The sequence below is a fragment of the Myxocyprinus asiaticus genome, chromosome 35 (genome assembly GCF_019703515.2).
Source record: "Myxocyprinus asiaticus isolate MX2 ecotype Aquarium Trade chromosome 35, UBuf_Myxa_2, whole genome shotgun sequence".
NCBI classification, from domain to species: domain Eukaryota; kingdom Metazoa; phylum Chordata; class Actinopteri; order Cypriniformes; family Catostomidae; genus Myxocyprinus; species Myxocyprinus asiaticus.
The window spans coordinates 6,170,256-6,191,227 of record NC_059378.1 but is presented as its reverse complement, the minus strand read 5'-3'; the positions used below and the strand labels follow the sequence as shown (position 1 = coordinate 6,191,227).

The window sequence follows — 20,972 nt, the reverse complement described above, 5'->3', positions numbered from 1 at the left end:
GTACTCAAAGATGGTTTTATCCCAAATTATTTGAAATGGATGTCATGCTGTTAAGATTTATGTGGGGCCGTGTGTAATGCTAAAGACCAAAGGGAAGAAATTGAGGAAAAAGTAAACATAAAAAATGTCAAATTGGTTGAGGCCACATTTTTACAGTAATTGTTTGCTTATGGACAATTGTTTTTGTACTTGGCCACGATTTTTCCTATATTTCATCTCCAAAGTAGCTCTTAAAAAGGAACCATCACTGCTCGACCTGCATGCTGTTTATAAAAGTTAATGTGATGTACATTGTAATGCATGAGCAAACTCACAGAACTCACATTCATGTCATTTACTTCATGTAAAACTCCTGACTTAAGTCGTCATTTGAGCAGATGTACCTGCCAACCCTTTCCAATGAGAAGCACCAGATGTATTTTCAGGGATGTCTATCACCACCTGGTGGTACTGTGCAAGTACTCCTATGATCCTCGTAAATGAGAACAAGACATAATCAAAGAAGTTAGGAAATAAAATCTTAATTTCCACAAGACATTCATTGCAAATCACACTGGAGTCCGCAATGGTACATAAATCCATGGCAATAACCTTCAAAGTATATGTTGAACTATACAACAGAGTCCGGCATTAAAATTAAGAGCATTAACAGTGTTGACCTTGGCTTGTTTCTGTTGAATGATTTGGCCAGCGGCTTGATTCGCTTGCATTTTAGCTTCAGCTGCTTATTAATGAACAAAAGCAAAAAGTGCAGCTTGGCTCCCAGTGGACAATGTGGTTCTAAATGGGGGGATTGTGTTTTGAGTCAAGAGTTTCTCCAGGGCATCAGACCTGAATGGTACAGTAGCACGAGCCCATTTAAAAGTAATTACCGCAGCATGTTCCAGGGAACGTGTGTAGTGCTGCCATTCCATATGAATGGTAGAAGAACATGTTACCAAGGCTGACTTTTTTGCAGCGATTGTGTGCCACCATGCCATGGGAAAAGAATTCACACGAGTGACTCATTGCATTTGGAGCCTAATACAAAAGGCTGAAAATAAACAGCACTATTAAAGGGGTCATGTCATGAGGAATCACATTTTTCTTGATATTTTGACATATAAGTGGTCATTCTACTATAAAAACATACTGTAAATTTCAGAACTCAACAGTGAATCCCTAATGCATTAAAACCATTTATTGAAACCAAGCTGCAAAAACGCCTCGTTCTCTACTTCCGTGACTTCCCTACGTCATTTGGGGGCCCATTAATTCATGACCGCCTCTACAGCAAAAAAACATCAACACATACTTTACATCATCGCATCCTTGGCCCCGCCCACTGGTGCTTCAGTTCGTAAAGTGAGAGAGAGAGCAGGATGGACAGGCCTAGTGTGGCCTACTAACTATTCCTGAACACCAAAGGGTACCCATCTGGACTATTTTGAATTATTTTTGTATGTAAACATGCACTAGGCAGACGTCTTTGACTGCTGTCATGTATCTGGCGCTGCTTTTAAAAGTTACAACTCTAAAAAGGTGACCCTGTTCAGTGCCATCATCTGCTCTGGGTCTTGCTGTTTTAAGCACAAACACGTCCTGGAAGCGTTCTTTTGCTCATCTGCACTATTTTTAATTGTTGGTGTATGTAAACATGCACTAGATGGATGTCTTTGACAGTTTTGATGTGTTTCCAGCGATGTGACACTACTGTATGTGTGTGCGTCTATTCACCGTGCTTTAGACTTTGTAAGTTCATTGTTATAAACCAGTCATAATATGATTCAAGGAACTATTATTGAAGGATGGGGCAGTTCAAAACACTTGGACCCAATGCAAAACAGTAAGTAAACCGTTTCATTCATGAATATTTCAAATGTCATGACTGTTTGATAGTTTATGGTGCGGAGTGTTAACAGTTGTGCTTGAGATGAACAGTTTAATATTCTGATGCAATGTGTTGGATGTGTGTTATGTGTAAACCCTGAAATGTTTTATTATATTGTGGCGCTTGTTCATCATTCTCTTTCCATTGAGTTTCCCATTGACTGTATTTGAGGGGTTGCACGATGTTAACCAGTCATAACAGTGGGTGTTTACGTTGAAGTGTTAAGGAGGTGCTTAGGCCAAAACTGAGTGTTTCAGACAGAGGGCCAGAGACAGGGTGGAAAATGATCATATATTACTAAATTATGACTGTTTTGATGCAAAAAAACTTTACTAACATTATCAACATTATTATAGGGGCAGTGGTGGCTCAGCAGTTAAGGCTCTGGGTTACTGATCAGAAGGTTGGGGGTTCAAGCCCAAGCACTGCCAAGATGCCACTGTTGGGCCCTTGACCCTATCTGCTCCAGGGGCACCATATCATGGATGACCCTGCACTCTGACCACAGCTTAGCTGGGATATGTGAAAAAAAGAATTTCACTGTATATGTGCAAATGTATAATGTGTGATAAAATTATTAATTATCAACAGACCTCAGGGAAGATAATAAAATTATATATAAATAAAAGGAGTATTTATGACCCCTTAAAAAAACTACAGTAAAACTAACATTTTTCACTTGACGTTAAATTAGAAACACACCTTTGCGAGCCAGAAAAACAGAGCGCACCACTACAAAATTATCATTCACTGCCATGAAACAGTGGATGCATTTATTGTTTGAACATATAAAAATAAAGCACGACAAAGCAACACACATTTTGTACAAATAAAAACCTGAAATAGTTCCATTGACAAAGATTTATCTGACTGTGTCGATTCGGAGACGTGGATACAAGATTTACATTGGAAACTAAAACACTGCAATTTATGAGCACAGTAAACCTTGTTAAGAATGTACATACTCTTTTACCAAAATAAAATGCATGGCATGATGGTATGGATCTTTAAAATAGCTGCTTAACAGTAATTATAATAACAATAATAATGTAACATTTCAAATTGTTGCACTTGATTTGATGAAAACAAGAAAGACAAATGTTTTTTCCTAAGACAAAAACAGAACTATTGCCCGAAACTCAATGAGGCATGTTAATGATAGAAGTGTCCTAAGGGGATCACAGACTGATAAAAGATTTCAAACAAAACCTCTTGAGAATTATACAAGTATAAAAGGCTACAAACATTAATAAATTACATCACTGACACAGAAAACACTTCACAAGGTGCTAGTAAAAATAACTTTGAAATCCATCAGGGGTACTTTAGCTTAAATGTCAGGCTGGTTGTAGAAACTTTGTTGATATCTTGATTTTTATTTCATTCTTTTATCCTTCTCTCCCCGTCATAACTCAATCATAATACGCATGGTTTTATGCATGTAAGGCCATATGATAATTAATGTCACACTGTTTATTTTGTTCTCCAGGCAACACCTTTTGTCTAATGTAACAGAACAAAATGAAACAAAACGATCAGCTATAGTGCGTCGAACAAAAAAGTAAAAAGGTAATGACTATTTCTATATCTTTATATATATTTTTCGTTTGTCATTAGCAAAAACTAGTACAAATGTATAATGAAGTATTAAGGAAAAAAGGATACAAAAAGTAGTCTTTTAAAAAGCTATGTACAGGCTACATTCTACATACTGTACTGTGAAGCAATATAAATGCATATTTCATTCTAGGGTAACTGGTGCTGCCTGTAAAACAAACAGAAGAGAGAAAGTATCCCCATGTAGTGTAATGTCATGGATGAGGCTTATCATCAGTGCTATAAATCCCACTTGCGTAGTGTTGCATTTTTGGCGAGTGTTTTAAAACTTAGAATAGAACCATAATAAGAGCTACATTGTCAAATAATAAAGTAATGTGAAAACAGGATGACATAAAATGATTGATTTTTAGAGTCAATGTTTAAAAGCAAAAGCAAACAAAAATTATAAATAAAAGATTAAGATTAATAGATTAAGTATGGCATTGTAATTCATGTGATAAACTGAATTGCTAAAACAACCGGGGGTAAATATTAGATAGTGGAAATGTGTTTTGTTAGCAATTTGTATGTCATTATTTGTCAAAATATGCAATAAGAGTTTTTATGTCCCCACAAAAACGTACATTTTTCCTATATGTGTAAAAACCTTGTTATTAAATAAAAGAAAGATACAAAATAAAAACAGCCATCCAATGAAGTGCTACAGTTGTCTTTTTATAGTAGCAGTTTGATATATTACATTAAGTACAATATCACTTCATTTTTGTGCTTCTGCCTTTTTATTATATTAACTAATTATATTAGGTCAATAAATATTATCTGTGATAGTGCTCAGCAAACAGTAAAGTACACATTTGTCCTATGTATGCGTATAAAAGATGTTTTTTGCTTAAGGAAAGTACGTTTTAAATGAGGGGATATTAAAATCACCCAGGCAGTTATTGTGAAATTCAAAAAAAAGACAATGATAAGCCACATCTACAAAGCAGTAATGAACTTCCTGTTTGCAACTCTAAACCAACTCATTCCCCCTCTCAAAAACAATGTATGCAACCGGATACATGCACGGGATACTTTCTTTATCTTGGAATGACTGCTATGTACTGTATCTTATAATATATTAGCAACCCCTGATAAACTGATAACCATAGTAAAACAAGTTAAATTCTTCTTACAAAATATTAATTGCAGGTATTCTGTACATTTGTTTTTATATCTGAAAGTTATAAAGTAAAAGAAAAGGCAAAAACCTATCTGAGCTATGTTCTTCTTAGAAATTGAAAACGTGTGGGATTCCTTTCCCGTTTCAGTTCTTACTGCTCTTATCCCAGCTCATCGGGGGAGGATGGGATCAGATCAGGCTAGTCCACGGGGTCCATACACATCAGGAGAAAGTCTCCAGTCCCCCATTGTCCATGTTACAGCAGGAGCTTACCATTACGATGAATCTTTAAGATTTTTCCAAGTCTCTGTTTAGCCGTTGCCATTCCTTTCTTTAGCCGCTTGGCTGTGGGCAAGAGAACAAATCGAAATGGTTAGCATCGGCAACAACAATATCGCATCAGTTTGCGTCAGTACATTATTAAAGCCACAGCTGTGTCAATAAATGATTACATTTGGGGGCCTGGGTAGCTCAGCGAGTACTGACGCTGACTACCACCCCTGGAGTTGCGAGTTTGAATCCAGGGTGTGCTGAGTAACTCCAGCCAGGTCTCCTAAGTAACCAAATTGGCCCGGTTGCTAGGGAGGGTTCAGTCACATGGGGTAACCTCCTTGTGGTCGCGATTAGGGGTTCTCGCTCTCAATGGGGCGTGTGGTAAGCTGTGCATGGTTCGTGGAGAGTAGTATGAGCCTCCACATGCTGCGAGTCTCTGCGGTGTCATGCACAGCAAGCCACGTGATAAGATGCACGGATTGACTCTCTCAGAAGCAGAGGCAACTGAGACTTGTCCTCCACCACCTGGATTGAGGTGAGTAACCGTGCTACCATTAGGACTTACTTAGTAGTGGGAATTGGGCATTCCAAATTGGGCATTCCAAATTGGGTGAAAAGGGGATAAAAAATTATAATAATTAAAAAACAAATATTATATTTAAACTATATTTGCATTTCAAGAGTAGTGTTCGGTTTTTGCAAGTTTAGGTTTTAGGCTTTGGTTCTGCATCAGAGCCGTTAGGGTAAGGCTAGGTTAGGGTTAAGGCCCCGACATAAAGTACTTCAAACAAAATCAAAGAACGAATGGGTGTGACATAATTTCGAACAAAATCTGGCCAAAATGAAGGTGTTTTTGCATTCATTTTGGTGGTTTGTAATAGCTAAAGTGGGCGAAATTTTAAGAAAAAGTCTTATCGGCTGCTAAACACATTCTTACTGCCATTGGCCACGTCATCAGTAGGTGTGACATGGAGCTCCACCTACTTTTAGGCCGACAACTAATTTTGTTTATGTTGTTCAGTCAGTCAAGATCAGTCAACATGAACACACCGGCATGTAGGGTTATTAGGTATCTGGTGCAAATTTACCTACATCTGTAGATCGTTCACAGAACGTGTCATGTGATTTTTTAGAATTAGTCTAAAAAAGGAATCTACTCCAGCAAATCTACTAAAATACTCTCAAGTGCCCATTCACTCATATGCCATCTGCAACAAAAAAAGTTAGATATTCCTCTCTTATCATCATTCTTTTGTCTTTATTCTGCACATCTTTTATACACCCATCTTTGCAATAGTGTCAGTGTCATCATAAATGACAATAACAGTGTAATCGGCACACATTATGGCCGTGTATAGCGTGTTTGCGCATTAGAGTCATGAATTCATATGTAAACAAGACAAATTTCACATTTTCTACTGTATATATATTACTTTAAATCATCACTGAGTGGTTAAAACAGCTTCTTTTACTGACCTCATGTGAATTCTACTCATGGAATGGGCATACAGTCATTGATAACACATTTTAATGGCACATTAGTTTAGGTTTTACGTGTAGCTTCTTCATATTTGAATGCTCTTCCAAAGGCCTCCCACAGCGGTGTGGCGGGTGTCTAAATGTTTGCAAACAGTATACCATTGCTCGGCTGTTTAGAACTTCTTATCCCCCCTGAACAAAGAATGAAAAAGAACTTCTCCAGAAGTATATCACAATAAGCCTTTCTTTGTTTTCACAATCACAATTCAGAATTCAAATAGATGTAAGAAATCAGAATTCAGTATGCACACATCATAATAGTAATGTTTCCATCCAAGCTGCGAATTTCACTTATGCGAAAAATCGTAATATTGCGAATAAAGCAGCATTTCCATCTCGTGTTTAAAAGAACAAAATCAGCACTTCTGGGGAAATTTGTTCAAAATAGAAATGAAAATGGAAGATGAAGCCACTTCGGCTCGTTTATTAAATGTAAATACATTACTTGCAGAGCAAGCAGACAAAATGCTCTGACGAACTTCATGTTTGCTAACGGCCTTATTTCTGGGAGTGAAAGTGTGTCAGACAGTTCTGGGAGGTAATAGTAGCCAGTCATTTTGATGACAGGCTTCGGCATTTCCGATAACCAGTGCAATATTTTAGATGCTATGCGATGATATTGATGATATTCTCTGAGCAAATTATGTATTTAAAAGTTACTTTTTTATGCGCATATATATTTCTATATAAATTCCATAGAAATATATTCTGTAAGTGTTTTTCCATTATACAGTATGCGCATATCATCTCAGTATCCACCTCAAGCGAGCGTATATATTTTTTATGCACATTTCGAAGATTTTATTAGTAGGTTTCTATTTCATTTCTTATGCGATATCCCAAAATTTGCTGAAAATCTGTCATGGATGTAAACCCAGCTATTGACTTCTTCGCTGTCTGTTATATTCTGAACTGTGAATCGATAATTTTTTAAAAACTAATTAATAGCACAATTTTCTGTGATTAATCGCAATTAATCATGGTACATTAAAACAAAATTAAAATATAATCATAAATATATTTACTTTATACTTTGTCTCAAAGAACTTGCAAGAAATACAGTATATAGTCGCCATTTATTTTAATTATTTGAATATTCACGTTAAAATGTTCAGTTTTTTCCAAATAGAGTTAATTTGGCACATTTCTACAGGTATAGATCTTTGATAAAAGTATATGTTTACATGCCATAAAATCAATGGACATGCTGTAATTAAAAGTTGGGCAAAATCTTCTGGCATTTTTCCAATGAAATTTTTTTCTTTTAAATAATAGGATCAAATTGACAGATTCTATTCATATCGAGCTTTATTGGCTAGATAAACTTAAGTGTACATTGCCAGTGCATTTTTAGAATCAGAATCAGAATGAGCTTTATTGCCAAGTATGCTTAAACATACAAGGAATTTGTCTTGGTGACAGAGATAATAAAAATAAAAGGCAAATAGAAAATATAAGTATATATAGAAATACACAGTAAGACAAACAAATATATATATATATATATATATATATATATATATATATATATATATATATATATATATATATATATACCTATATGTACAAATGCAATTCTGTTATATACAGATAGTACAAGGGAATGTAATGGCAGAAGAGGTTGGATGTGTTGGATAATATAAAAAGACTAAGCTGTGTAATGCACATAAATATTGCTCAATGGGGCAGTTTTAACTGTTCATGAGATGGATAGCCAGGGGGAAAAAACTGTTCTTGTGCCTGACGGTTCTGGTGCTCAGTGCTCTGTAGCACCGGCCAGAAGGCAACAGTTCAAAAAGGTAATAGGCAGGGTCAGTGGGGTCCAGTGTGATTTTTCTAGCCCTTTTCCTCATTCTGGAAGTGTATAGCTCTTAAAGGGGGGGCAGGGGGCAACCAATAATCCTCTCAGCAGTCCGAACTGTCCTTTGTGGTCTTCTGACATCTGATTTTGTAGCTGCACCAAACCAGACAGTTATTGAAGTGCAGAGGACAAACTCAATGACTGCTGAGTAGAACTGTATCAGCAGCGCCTGTGGCAGATTGAACGTCCTCAACTGGCAAAGGAAGCACAACCTCTGCTGGGCCTTTTTCACAATGGAGTCAATGTGTGTCTCCCACTTCAGGTCCAGTGAGATGGTAGTGCCCAAGAATCTGAATGACTCCACTGCTGCCACAGTGCTGTTCAGAATGCTGAAGGGGGTCAGTGTTGGGGTGTTCCTCCTAAAGTCCACAATCTCCACCGTTTTGAGCGTGTTCAGCTTCAGGTTGTTTTGACTACACCAGACAGCCAGCTGTTCAACCTCCCTTCTGTATACAGACTCATCGTCATCTTGGATGAGGCCGATGACAGTAGTGTCGTCTGCAAACTTCAGGAGCTTGACAGAGGGGTCCTTGGCAGTGCAGTCATTTGTGTACATTTTTCATAATTTGTGTTTTAGACATTATACGTACAGATATAAAAGAAATTGAATGCTGAAGTTTAAAATCGTATAACTATTATTTTCTCTGGCTGCTGTTCAGTCTCTCTCGCACGGTTTCGTTTTTGACACTGGTTCAGATGACAATAAGTGAACGTTTTTGGGCGATGCGAAGAGATACGGCAGCTTGCCCGGATCTCTCCCACACTTGGCTCACCACTTGTGGGTGAAGTCTCCTTTCTCCGTACAGTAAATCTGCTCCCGTGTTTAGAATTTGCGGGACATGCGTCACGCATAATGAATAAGCATGCACTGCTCCACACAATTGTTTCTGTGCTAGGATGTGCAGTCGAGTTGAGCATGTACCTCCTGGAAATGTATATATGCCCATTTTAGCCACCGCAAATGGGGAAAAACATGAGTGAAGTTTCAGAAAGTAAAAAAACAGATACTGCATTAACTGCATAAAAAATTAGACAGTCAACTAATAATCACAGAAATAAGCCGTTACATTTCCCAGCCCTAAATTATGAACAATATAACTCAATGAAAAATGTCTGAAATTTAATCTTAAATTTTTTTAAAAAGCATAAAGTTTACAAAGCCACAAAACAGCTAAGGCTTGAAATGGTCTGCAAAACATACTCTGAATGGAGTATATGCGTTAAGCGGTTCAGGCTAAATTAATTGCAGAAGTTTAATCATTAAGGTTGGGAATTTGGAAAAACACCTAACAAGAATGTTTGAGGAATATCAACACAGTGCTGCCTTACAAGTACTGTAAAAATAAATGCTCATTAAGAAGAATCCTCATAAAGCTTTCTAATTGAGCCAACTCACCTTTGGCGTCTGTCGAGTTCCCACGATCGACTTTAGCTGGCGGGATAGATGAGGCGTTCTGAGATGATGATGATGAGGAAGGCCGCCTCTGGTTGAGGAAGACTCCGGGGGCCATGGGTTGCGAGCTGCCAGCGGTCTTGGCCGTTCCAGTGCTGTACTCGTGGTCAGCCAGGTTGCTCTCTGAGTCCGGGGTTGGTTCTGGAGAGCTGCTGTCCTGAGAGAGTTTGTGAGGCTCCTCTACAGCCATTGGCTTCTTTTTGGTACTCTTTTTCTTCTTCTTGATCTTCTGCTCCTCCTGTAATCAAACAGTTCAGAATTTAGTCGAGTCACCTTGCGTTATAAAAAGAAATGAATTGAATGCTGAAATCTAAATCAGTGTAGAACAAACACATATACTGTAGATGCTACTGGAATAAGGGAGTTCTAATATATCAGTCAACCGATTTAGGCTTTTCAATGGCTTGAAACACTGTTAATCAAGTTGGGACGATTATTGGTCGATCCTATTAACCTTAAAATAAGAGCCAAAAAATCAGGCTGGCGATATATGCTGTAGGTCTATCACAATGTCCGCTGATATTTCTACGTTCATATGTGTAAATTATATTTGTCAACAATGGAATTTTTAATTAATTAATCTGCATCATGATGAGCGTTATGCGTTAACCTGATGAGATAATTTAGCTGCTGCAGCTGCCAGTCCCGTCTCTATGGATGCCACTCGTGCCCCCTCTCGAGCTGGTCTTTCCTGTCGTGGTACAGTGGGCCCGACTCGTGCTGCAACAAAACAAATATAATCTATATATAGTGATTATATTTACTTTATACTCAGATTCCCACCTGCTGAAATGAAAAACCTGGAGTGATTTTCCAGTACCTGTTGGACTGTATGGTGTGTCATCCGTGTTTTTCCTTTTTTTCGATCTGGATTTGAAAATGGGGTTGTCCTCTTCAGATTCCAGAGATGGATAAACTGAAACGAAGTCAATCAGAAAAACTTTACAAACTATTTACTTGCATTGTAAAAGTGAGAAATCATTTGGTCTGAGTAAAAAAAGCAGAACCAGTTTTGAATAACAATGGGTTCTCAATTCCCAATCACTAACCAACTGTGTTACTGATAACTGCTGTTAAATTTTTTATTTTATATCATTCCTATCTTCTTTTCTTAAGTCTTGGAGTTTGATTTTAGTCTGTTTTTGTCAAATATCGCTATATGCATGTTCTTGTAAGTCACTCCAAAAAAATAAAAAGCCTCTATGAAAAGACATAAATGCACAAATCGCAAATCACATTAATTTAACCACCCTGTTTTTGCACTTCATAAACTTCAGTGCTAAGTATTTTCTCATTGGACAGAATGTTAGCGTGAGACAGATGCGTGGCAGCTGTTCTTTGCCCTGCCTCGGCCTCCATGCACCTATATTCTTTGAACTCAGGATCCACTCGGGAACATGCAATTTCCAACAATTAAATTATCAAGAAAAAAAAAGAAAAAAAATGTTTACAGAAAGGAGGAATGCTCGTGTGCTTGACAAAACGCTCTCTTAGTGCGAGTCCAAACGGGAATGTGCGTGCTAGTAATGACTAATTAGGGGATCAGATCAAAAAGCATTTAAAACAACAGTTTAGAGCTCACGCTAATGGATTATTAACAGGCTACTAATGGTCTTGCTGTTCTTGGAAGGGGTTCACATAAAAGCTTGCAGCTAAAAAAGGGACTCACTCAAAAAGCCAGGATTCTTCAGCTGAGAGTAAACACGCCTTTCACTTGCCTTGAGTGAGTTAAAATCAAACTCTAATCAGAAAATTGATAGAGCACATTTACAGTGTTTTGCTTTGCTCTAGGGGCACCTGGGCACTTGCAAGTCATGAAACATCCTTGACAAATTGTTGAGGAACTAATTGGTCTTGATAATAGCACAAACAAGCTATCCAAGATGAAGGTAAGAGAGGACTGCAATCTGTTCTCCAAATGGGATCTTAAAGAAATAGTTCAATCGAAAATAAAAAAAAATTTATCACCATTTACTCACCCTCATGTCATTCTCGTTCAAATATCATGCCCACTTTTTTTTCCATATAATGAATCAGGACTGTCAAGCTCCATAATAACAAAAAACAAAAAGCACCATAAAAGTTGTCCATACAACTCGTGTACTATATTCCAAGGCTTCTGAAGACATTCGACAGCTTTGTGTGAGAAACAGACCAAAACTGAAGTTGTTATTCACTGACAATCTTCCCCAACAGGATGCTCTTAACTCAAGAAATGCTGCGACCGGACGTTTTGTACACCAGATCAACCAACTCTTTGAAAAAATCACATTTGAAAAGGATTTGTTGGCGAATAACATCACCCCTTCTCTCATGAACTTAAATTTCAGTCTGTTCATCGCACAAAGCTATCATATTTCTTCAGAACACTTGGAATATATAGCACAAGTTACAGTATATAGACTACTTTTATGATACATTTATGGTGGTATTTAAGTATGAAAGCTACATTCCCCATTCATTGTAATTGCAATGAAAAGAGCAACCAGTACATTATCCAACATTTCTTCTTTGTCTTCCACCGAGAAAAGAAAGTCATATGGGTTTGAAACAACCATAGGAAATTAATGGGTGAGACTATAACACAGAGCAATTTTTGGGGAATTTGTCAAAGAAATAATAATAATAATAATAATTTAGCCTCAATGCATAACACACAGACAGAAATGAAGGAGTGAGACAATAACACATATACAATAAAATATACATGCGCGTGCGCACACAGACACACCCTCAGGAATGAAAGGGTGAGACTATAACTCAGAGCAATTATTTGGGAATGTGTCAAATAAAATCAGTAATTCAGCAACAATGCAGAACATATGCACACACACACACACACACACATAGGAATGAATGGGTGAGACTATAACACAGCCATTTGTTTTTTTTTAATTTTCCAAATAAAATCAATAATTCAGCCACAATGCAGAACACACACAGATAGAAATAAAGGAGTGAGACTATAACACATATACAATGCAGAACACATGTGCACACACACACAGGCACACGCACAGGAATGAATGGGACTATAACAAAGTTTTTTTTTTTTTTTGGGGGAATTTGTCTTGTTACAACCAGGAATTAATTAGTGGATCTCTGCAGCAATCTACAAGTAATTTTTGTCATTACATGATTTTCAAGTCATGTAATTGTTCTTGTTTGCATCAGATGGCAGCAGTCTGACCCCAATACATGACACATTCTCATATATTCTTTATGTTTCAACTTGAAGTGTATTTTTTTACTGTAGTGAACTTAACCCCAAAATGCACAACTTTAGTGTTTTTACGTTTTGAAGTTAGTGTTATTAAATTTCTTTCATAAAAATAAATCAAATTACACATTTATTGTTTTCGGTCAAATTTGACCACGAACAATATAAGTGTTAGTCTTAAACAAACAGTGCACAAGGGTTAAATATATACAGAATTTTACATTTTCGGGCAAACTCTCCCTATAAGCACAGTAAAAGAATCAATAGTACCATTCCCAAGATTGAAGAACCTACCATAATCGGAATCCTTAAAGCAAGCTTCCAGGTGGTCCTGGTCATCATAATACATGTCGGAACTGTCCACACTGCTGCTCTTTTGCGTCTTCTTAGGTAAACGTTTGGCCAGTCGCTTGCTGTTGCCACCTCCTCCGGCCACACCACTTGGCTTCTTGCTGGTTGCGCTGCTGTGGGTGTTGTTCTTAGCCTGGCTGTTGCTCCAAGTTGGTTGCAGACACGAGTCTGACGACTGCAGGTTAGCCATGGACAACATGCCCTGGATGGCCTCCTGTGTACTGGGGGATGCAGGTGGCTGACTGTAAGTCCATCAATGAGAAATACACAACACACACACATATTACTCTGTCAGTGCCAGTGAAAATGAGATGCGAATCGAAATTTAGGGAGTGAGTCGGGTAATTGGAAGCAAAGAGAAGCTATGAGGATGGAGATGGACACTTAAGCCTAATTTTTTTCTCCTGGTCGAATTAAAGTAACCAAGACGAACGAAACAGGCATTTATACTTTGCACAGCGCCAACAATTGTATCTTTATTAACCAACATCAACAAAGATTAATGAATGCTGTAAAACATATATTGTTCATTGTTAGTTCATGATACCTAATGCATTAACATACTGTATGTTAACGAATGGAACCTTATTGTAAAGTGTTACCAAACCGTCACGTCCAAACCACACCCACTATTCGTTTTAACCAATCATCAACACTTTTTTTGACCAGTCGAGTTCTCCAAGGTCAAGAATTTGACATCACTGCAATTCGTCATCATTTTAGGTGAACTAAAAGAAGCATGTTCGCCCAGTAAGTATAAATTAGCCTTATGCTGCATTCCATTCAACTGGAACGATGGGTGAATTCGCTAAATAGTTGTGGCACTTTTCCACATGGTATTCTGTATCTTATTCACTAACCACTTGCAATCAGTTTAAGCAGACAAAACAGCGTTGAAATTGCATCACGTCTTGAGTATTAAATTAAGTCAATTCCTTTTTGCATAAATATGCCTCCTTTCTATGTAAATTAGTCTTTTTGTACAGTAGATTGTGCCTTAACAAAACTCTGTGCTGTTTGCCTGGTGCAATAAACATCGCACTATTACTGCCAGAGGAAAGCAGCTAGTAAACTGAAATTTATTCAAAAGAGATGTTTGTTTGCATTTTCTATCTTTTATGCAGGGCTCCAGACAAAAAAAAAATAAATTACTAAGGAGCCATTGGCTCCTAAATTGAAACATTTAGGAGCCAAATGGCTGTTTTAGTTGCCACATCACAGAATTGCTCGATTTAGATTGTTGTAGAATGGCAAAGAATAGACAGCTGATAACTCATTAATCGGGTGTTTAATATATGATTATCCTGATTTCTTCTATTTTTGTGTATTTTTCATGCTAAATTGTTTTAGATCTTCAAACGAGATATAACATAAAACAAAGGCAACCTGAGTAAACACAAAATACAGTTTTCAAATATATATTTTTTTTATTGAAGCAAAAAAGTTATCCAACACCTATATCACCCATGTGAAAAACTAACTGCCCCCATAAACTTAATTGTGTGCCACTTTTAGCAGCAACAGCTGCAACCAAACACTTCCGATAACTGGAGATCAGTCTTTCACAATGCTGTGGTGGAATTTTGACCCACTCTTCTTTGCAGAACTGCTTTAGTTCAGCCACACTGGAGAGTTTTCAAGCATGAACTGCCCGTTTAAGATCCTGCCACAGCATCTCAATCAGGTTCAAGTCAGGACTTTGACAAGACCACTCCAAAACTTAATTTTGTATTTTTATTTTGAGCTATTCAGAGATGGACTTACTCCTATGCTTTGGATCATTGTCTAGCTGCATAATCCAGTTGCGCTTGAACTTCAACTCACGGGCTGATGACCGGACGTTCTACTTTAGGATTTTCTGGTAGAGAGCAGAATTCATGTTTCCCTCAATTACTGCAAGTCGCCCTGGCCCTGAAGCAGCAAAGCATCCCCACAACATCACACTACCACCACCACGCTTGACCGTAGGTATGATGATTGTTTTTGTGGAATTCTCTGTTTAATTTTCACCAGATGTAACGGGACCCCTGTCTTCAAAACAGTTTCACTTTTGACTCATCAGTCCACAGAACATTCTCCCAAAAGCTTTGAGGATCATCAAGGTATGTTTTGGCAAAATTCAGACGCACCTTAATGTTCTTCGGGGTTAGCAGTGGTTTTTACCTCACCACTCTTCCATGGATGGTATTTTTGGCCAGTGTCTTTCTGATAGTCATGAACAGTGACCTTTATTGATGCGAAGGAGGCCTGCAGTTCCTTGGATGTTGTCCTTGGCTTTTTTGTGACTTCCTGGATGAGTTGTCACTATGCTCTTAGAGGAATTTTGGAAGGTCGGCCACTTCTGGGAAGGTTCACTACTGTGCCAAGTTTTCTCCATTTGGAGATAATGGCTCTGACTGTGGTTCTTTGGAGTCTCAGAGCCTTTGAAATAGCTTTGTAACCCTTCTCAGACAGATGTATTTCATTCACTTTTTTCCTCATCATTTCTGGAATTTCTTTCGACCTTGGCATAGTGTGCTACTGGTTGAGACCTTTTAGCCAACTTCATGCTGATGAAAAAGTTCTATTTAGGTGTTGATTTGATTGAACAGGGCTAGCAGTAATCAGGCCTGGGTGTGTCTAGTCCAAATGAACCCCATTATGAATGCAGTTTCATAGATTTGGGGATTTAATAACCAAGGGCAAATACTTTATCACACAGGCCCAGTTGGTATTGGATAACGTTTTTGCTTCAATAAATAACATTATCATTTAAAAACTGTATTTTGTGTTTACTCAGATTGCCTTTGTTTTATGTTACATTTTGTTTTAATTTTAGAAACAATTTAGTATGAGATATCCACAATCTTTACTGTGACTAGATGGCCCAGACACAAAGACTACAAGAGTGCAAATTAAATGAAATCCCTGATGCAGTTTATTATGCTACTCCAATCCCAAATAATAATATAACCAGGAAAAAAAAAAAGAGATTTGGTACATAACACGGGACTTTTAATTATAAACAAGCCCGAAATACACATGGGACTACTATTCTGAAATGCCTGTGCTTCCAGTTGTGAACTCACTGATGGCTGATTTGCTGAGAAAGTGACTCGAATTCAAACTGCTAACCTGAGCTCCTGAGTTCAAACGAGCTCTTTTCGGGTGATACATTATAAAGACTCAGTTCAAAAGAGTGACCAGTGAGCTCATATCATCAACAGAAAGGGTGAAAAGTGGCATGAGACACACTGGTGCTCTAAAGATGTATTCATTAACTCACAAGATGATATCTGACGAAACCGCATATGAAAGCACACTTTCACAACTGTCACCAATGGCGACTAGATTTTAAATTATTGTCGCAATAATTTATTTTTGGTCGCATTTGTGACCATTTTAGTTGCAGTCTGGAGCCCTGTAATGGCAGTAAAAATCATGAAATAATGATCAAATAATGGAGAAGAGTATTATAACCTGTCACAGATCCAGATGCGTGGTGTATTCAAGCGCACGTTCGGCATGTTAAAGAGATGATTCTGCATCACAGTAGTGGAGTGATGCTGTACAGTACCGGCGTAGTGTGCCAGGTGGTGGTGGTCTGCTGCATCCTCCGCTATGTAGTGCTCAGAACAGGCCCGAAGGATCGCAATTGCACATGCAAACTGCATACAGCACAGATTTTGTGGCCGCGTTTGCACTGTTGCCTGCTCTGCATAATTCCTTCTGTGAATGGGGCGCTAAAGCAGCGTGTGCAAATAAAGAGCGTTTTTACCGGGCGGAATTCATTCTTACTGAATTCACCCATGAATTTTAACTTTCAAATTCTAAAAATGTCACTACCTTAGAAACTTGTGTGGAAATCCACATCTCTGATTTTGCAGAGATGCACATGAACGTCACATGAACACAGCGGCACACAGGAAGATGTACACAGTTAATGATAAACTTTTATACCAAAAAATAATAAAAATGCAGCAATAAGTAAAAAAATCCTACTTTACATGATAATATAACTTTTTTAGCAAATGCTGGTAAAGTCAGAGATATAAAACAAGGTGAATGATCCTCTCTGTTGATAATTGTACAACTGCAGAACCTAGCAGAGTACAACATTGTTTATCCTCCGCAATTTGGATGCTTGGAGACTTTTTTGTTGACTTTCATTGAACAACCACAAAGTTAATGGTAGTTTTGTCATATTTTTCCTACATTCGTCATCTTCCGAGTGTCGGGAAATGGAACTCCTTTATGGTCGGAAGTCAGAGCTATCATGTAGGAATATCCCACAGCCGACTTTGATTGGAACGCAACATTAAACCAACATAAAAATGGTTGACGTCAATAATAGCAAAAGAGCTTTTCCACTGCAGCTAATGTAGGCCATTGTTGTGGGGACTTCTAAGGCAGCCAGTTTCAGTTATAATTACATGTAATCAGCCAAAACTAAACACCTAATGCCAATGGGTGGGCCTGGCCAGCCAACATGAAAATCAGTTTCGATGCAATGCAAAAGGCGATGACAAAAGCTAACTGCATCTGTTATCTACTTTCAATCAAACTGAAGATTTATTCAACCAAAACTGAAAGGAATAGTTCAACCAAAAAATTAGATGAAACATGGTCTTTGCACATGTAGTGACCAAACAAACCACTTTTTTTATATATGGATGGGAAATTGGGCTAGATGCGAGACTTGGTGGACAAATTTGTACTTTTGTGTTTTCTGGAAAAGCATACAGGTTTGGAACGACGTTAGGGTAAACAATGACAGAATTTAAATTTTAGGGTAAATTATTCCCAGAAAGCGAAGCACAAGCCAACTGTTCTCTGTTAGAATTAAATCTGGTCATAAGATAAACTACCAGTTTGCACATCTCATTCCTGCTTTACTGACTTACCTGCTGCTAAAAGTTGCGAAATATGTTCATTTCTTTATCCTATAAATCAATTTTAGATCTTTTTATTTCAGAAGATTCTACCTTGTGAACTAAAGTGCCTACTGTGTTGGCATCTGCTTTTGAGCTCAAGGTAACCAGCAGTAAAATAAGGATTTAGCCCATGCAGATTACCACCTATTAAGTGATTAACCAGTGAGGTGGAACAATAAGTCAAGAGCTCGTTTAATGTGGTCGTAGCTGACTAGAAGCGTTTCCTCCCCACAATCCTGAAGTCATATGCCATTTGTGTTTAAAAGCACAAAAAATATATATATAATAATAATTTGAGAAATTAACATATTTAAGTCATGTTTTCTTTTTGCGTTTGAGCTGATTTGCAGCTTTCAGCGCAGTGGAAATAGACCATCAAAAAAGTGCCCAAAACAGCAAACAGCAAAATGAAGAGGAATGGCCTGCAGCATTTGCTGTATTTGACAAATTAATAGTGCTGAGGGATTAAACAAATAATGTTCGTACATGTAAACTGCTGACAAAAAAACTGTGCAAACTATTACTTTTGCCATTGTTCACGAAATGCCTGCATAGGATTTGTTTACAGTGTGCAGTTTTAGAGCTAACAGATAGGATAGAAATATTATGTGTCTCAGTTCTTTAGAGGTCAGGAACATGCTTCATTGTATAAACTGTTCACCATGGCAGTTTGCCAAAGACAAAACATTTCTAAACTACATAGTCTGTCACATTAGTGTGTGTGACGTATAGAATATACCAGATGAATCACAAAACATGTATGGATCTGGCATTATGTATGTGGTCAAAATCTGCAAAGTTCCCATTGGTTTCTCAACATTATGGGCAGCTGATTCTGGTGTGTAAATCTAAACGCAGTAACTACATACTTCATCAAAATTGAGGTATGACCAAAACCGGGTCCCTTAAGGGGTAAAATTCGAAAGCATTGTTTTCTATGAATGTATGGAAACCGCAATCATCACCCATTGAAGGTGCCCAGCTACAATCCAGCTATGACTTATGCATAATAAACGTCGCACACTCTAATCCTTATGTTTGCACAGTTGCACCATTTTATTTTAATACACCAACCTGCAGACTCATCGGCAATTGAAAATGAGGCTGTGAGGGATAGAGGTGCATCTAAATGTTCTAGATCATGTACTCAAAAAATAATAATACACTGCAAAAAACATTTTCTTAATTAGTCTTTTTATCTTGTTTTCCAGTAAAAATATAGAAATATTCTTAAAACAAGATATAGACTGTATACTTGACAAGCAAAATGGCAGAAGGTCTTAAGTCTTGTTTTCAGAGAAATCTGACAAAATTGAGTAAACTTTATGCTTAAAACAAGAAAAAAACTCTGCCAATGGGGTCAGAAAAATAAACACATTTTCCATTTGAATTAAGTTTATTTTTCTTAACCCACTGGCAAATAGTTTTTTCTTATTTTAAGCATAAACCTCACTAAATTTAGTTAGATTTCTCTATAAACAAGAAAAAATAGCTTATGCCATTTTGCTTGTCAAGTAAATTGATCTGGTTTTAAGAATGTTTAGATATTTTTACTAGAAAAGAAGACAAAAATACTAATTAAGAAAATGATTTATTTTGCAGTGTAGCTCTTTAGCTGAAATTGATTCAGTCTTGGACAGTGGTTCCACGTGTTTGAAATGAGTTTTCCTAACTTAAAATTACTATGTAATCTCAACACAAACACTTTGTGTAGAAAGAGCCTAGTTGAATTGGGTAAGCCCAACAAAATTTTACGTGTCAATGTAACTCAAATAACCTCTTTTATTTCTTTATGTACTAACAAAACATTAAATACTAACGTATCCCCCTTTATATTCTTCTTGCAAAAAAAAAAACAAAAAAACATAAAACATAAAATAATGCTTAATTAGAACATTTACTTCCCCTAAAACCATAAAAAGTATTCATGTTGTCCCAACTCAAATGGATTAAGTAAACTTCCTTTTAAAAAAATTTACCCTTTAAACTCCAAAGGTGTTTTTAAAGATTTGCAGTTTCAGTGGCATACCCAAAATTAAAAGCCTATAACTCAACAAAACAACAAGGAACCCTCCAAGTGTTTGGTATCACTGTAAAGAAAACTTTTCACATTTTTTTAATGATACATTACATTTAAAATAAATTAAATATTTATACATTCTAAGACTCTCAGCCTAAGTAACTGCTAAAAAATAAAATATAAAAGCCAAAAATTCTTTTTTTCTTATTTGACATTATAGATATCTGGGTGTAAATAAGGTGGCTCAGAAAAACTGCTTTTGTTTCCTTCCCAATCATGCCAACTGTATCTGAGAAAGGTTTTGGGTTGATATGACAAAGCAATCAAAAAGTTATAGCATTAAAAATATAATTTATCCTAGTGTCCAAAAAGCCTGAAAGTGTCCAAAAGCCTCTCCAAACATTATAATTGTACATAAGAACAACAATGACTAAAGGTACACACAGCATGGAGACATGATTTTAAAAATGAGATTTCAGAGAATGTGTGCCTTGTGACTTAATGAGTCTGCATTGAGTTTGTGTCATTTACTTGGCGCCATCTCCTGGTGGCCATATGTAACATTGTTCTTCGTGTGGATTATCTAATGATCTATGCATCCGATTACCTTACGTGTGGACTCGTTTCAAAGATAATCACCTCCTCTAAGTAATGGTGCAGTATGTAATATTTTATGTTGCGTTTATATTTCATGAAGTTATAAGCGAAGACGGGGCATATAGGCAACACCAACATAATTGTCAAAGACAT

The 20,972-nt window shown here is 37.1% G+C and overlaps 1 protein-coding gene across 3 annotated transcripts in view; it reads right to left on the bottom strand.

The window, feature by feature from the left end:
- Window positions 1-2,603: 2,603 nt before the first annotated feature.
- Window positions 2,604-20,972, bottom strand: part of LOC127426174 (lysine-specific demethylase phf2-like) — a 55,431-nt gene continuing 37,062 nt past the window's right edge. For 2 of the 3 annotated variants that reach the window (XM_051672787.1, XM_051672790.1), the window contains exons 18-22: window positions 13,233-13,531; window positions 10,539-10,634; window positions 10,329-10,438; window positions 9,662-9,956; window positions 2,604-4,937 (exon numbers count right to left, since the gene is read on the bottom strand). In XM_051672787.1, the coding sequence (XP_051528747.1) occupies window positions 4,849-4,937; window positions 9,662-9,956; window positions 10,329-10,438; window positions 10,539-10,634; window positions 13,233-13,531 (889 nt within the window). In that variant the 3' untranslated portion in view covers window positions 2,604-4,848. The remainder of the gene's footprint in view (window positions 4,938-9,661; window positions 9,957-10,328; window positions 10,439-10,538; window positions 10,635-13,232; window positions 13,532-20,972) is intronic. The other variant, XM_051672789.1, reaches the window with a different exon arrangement.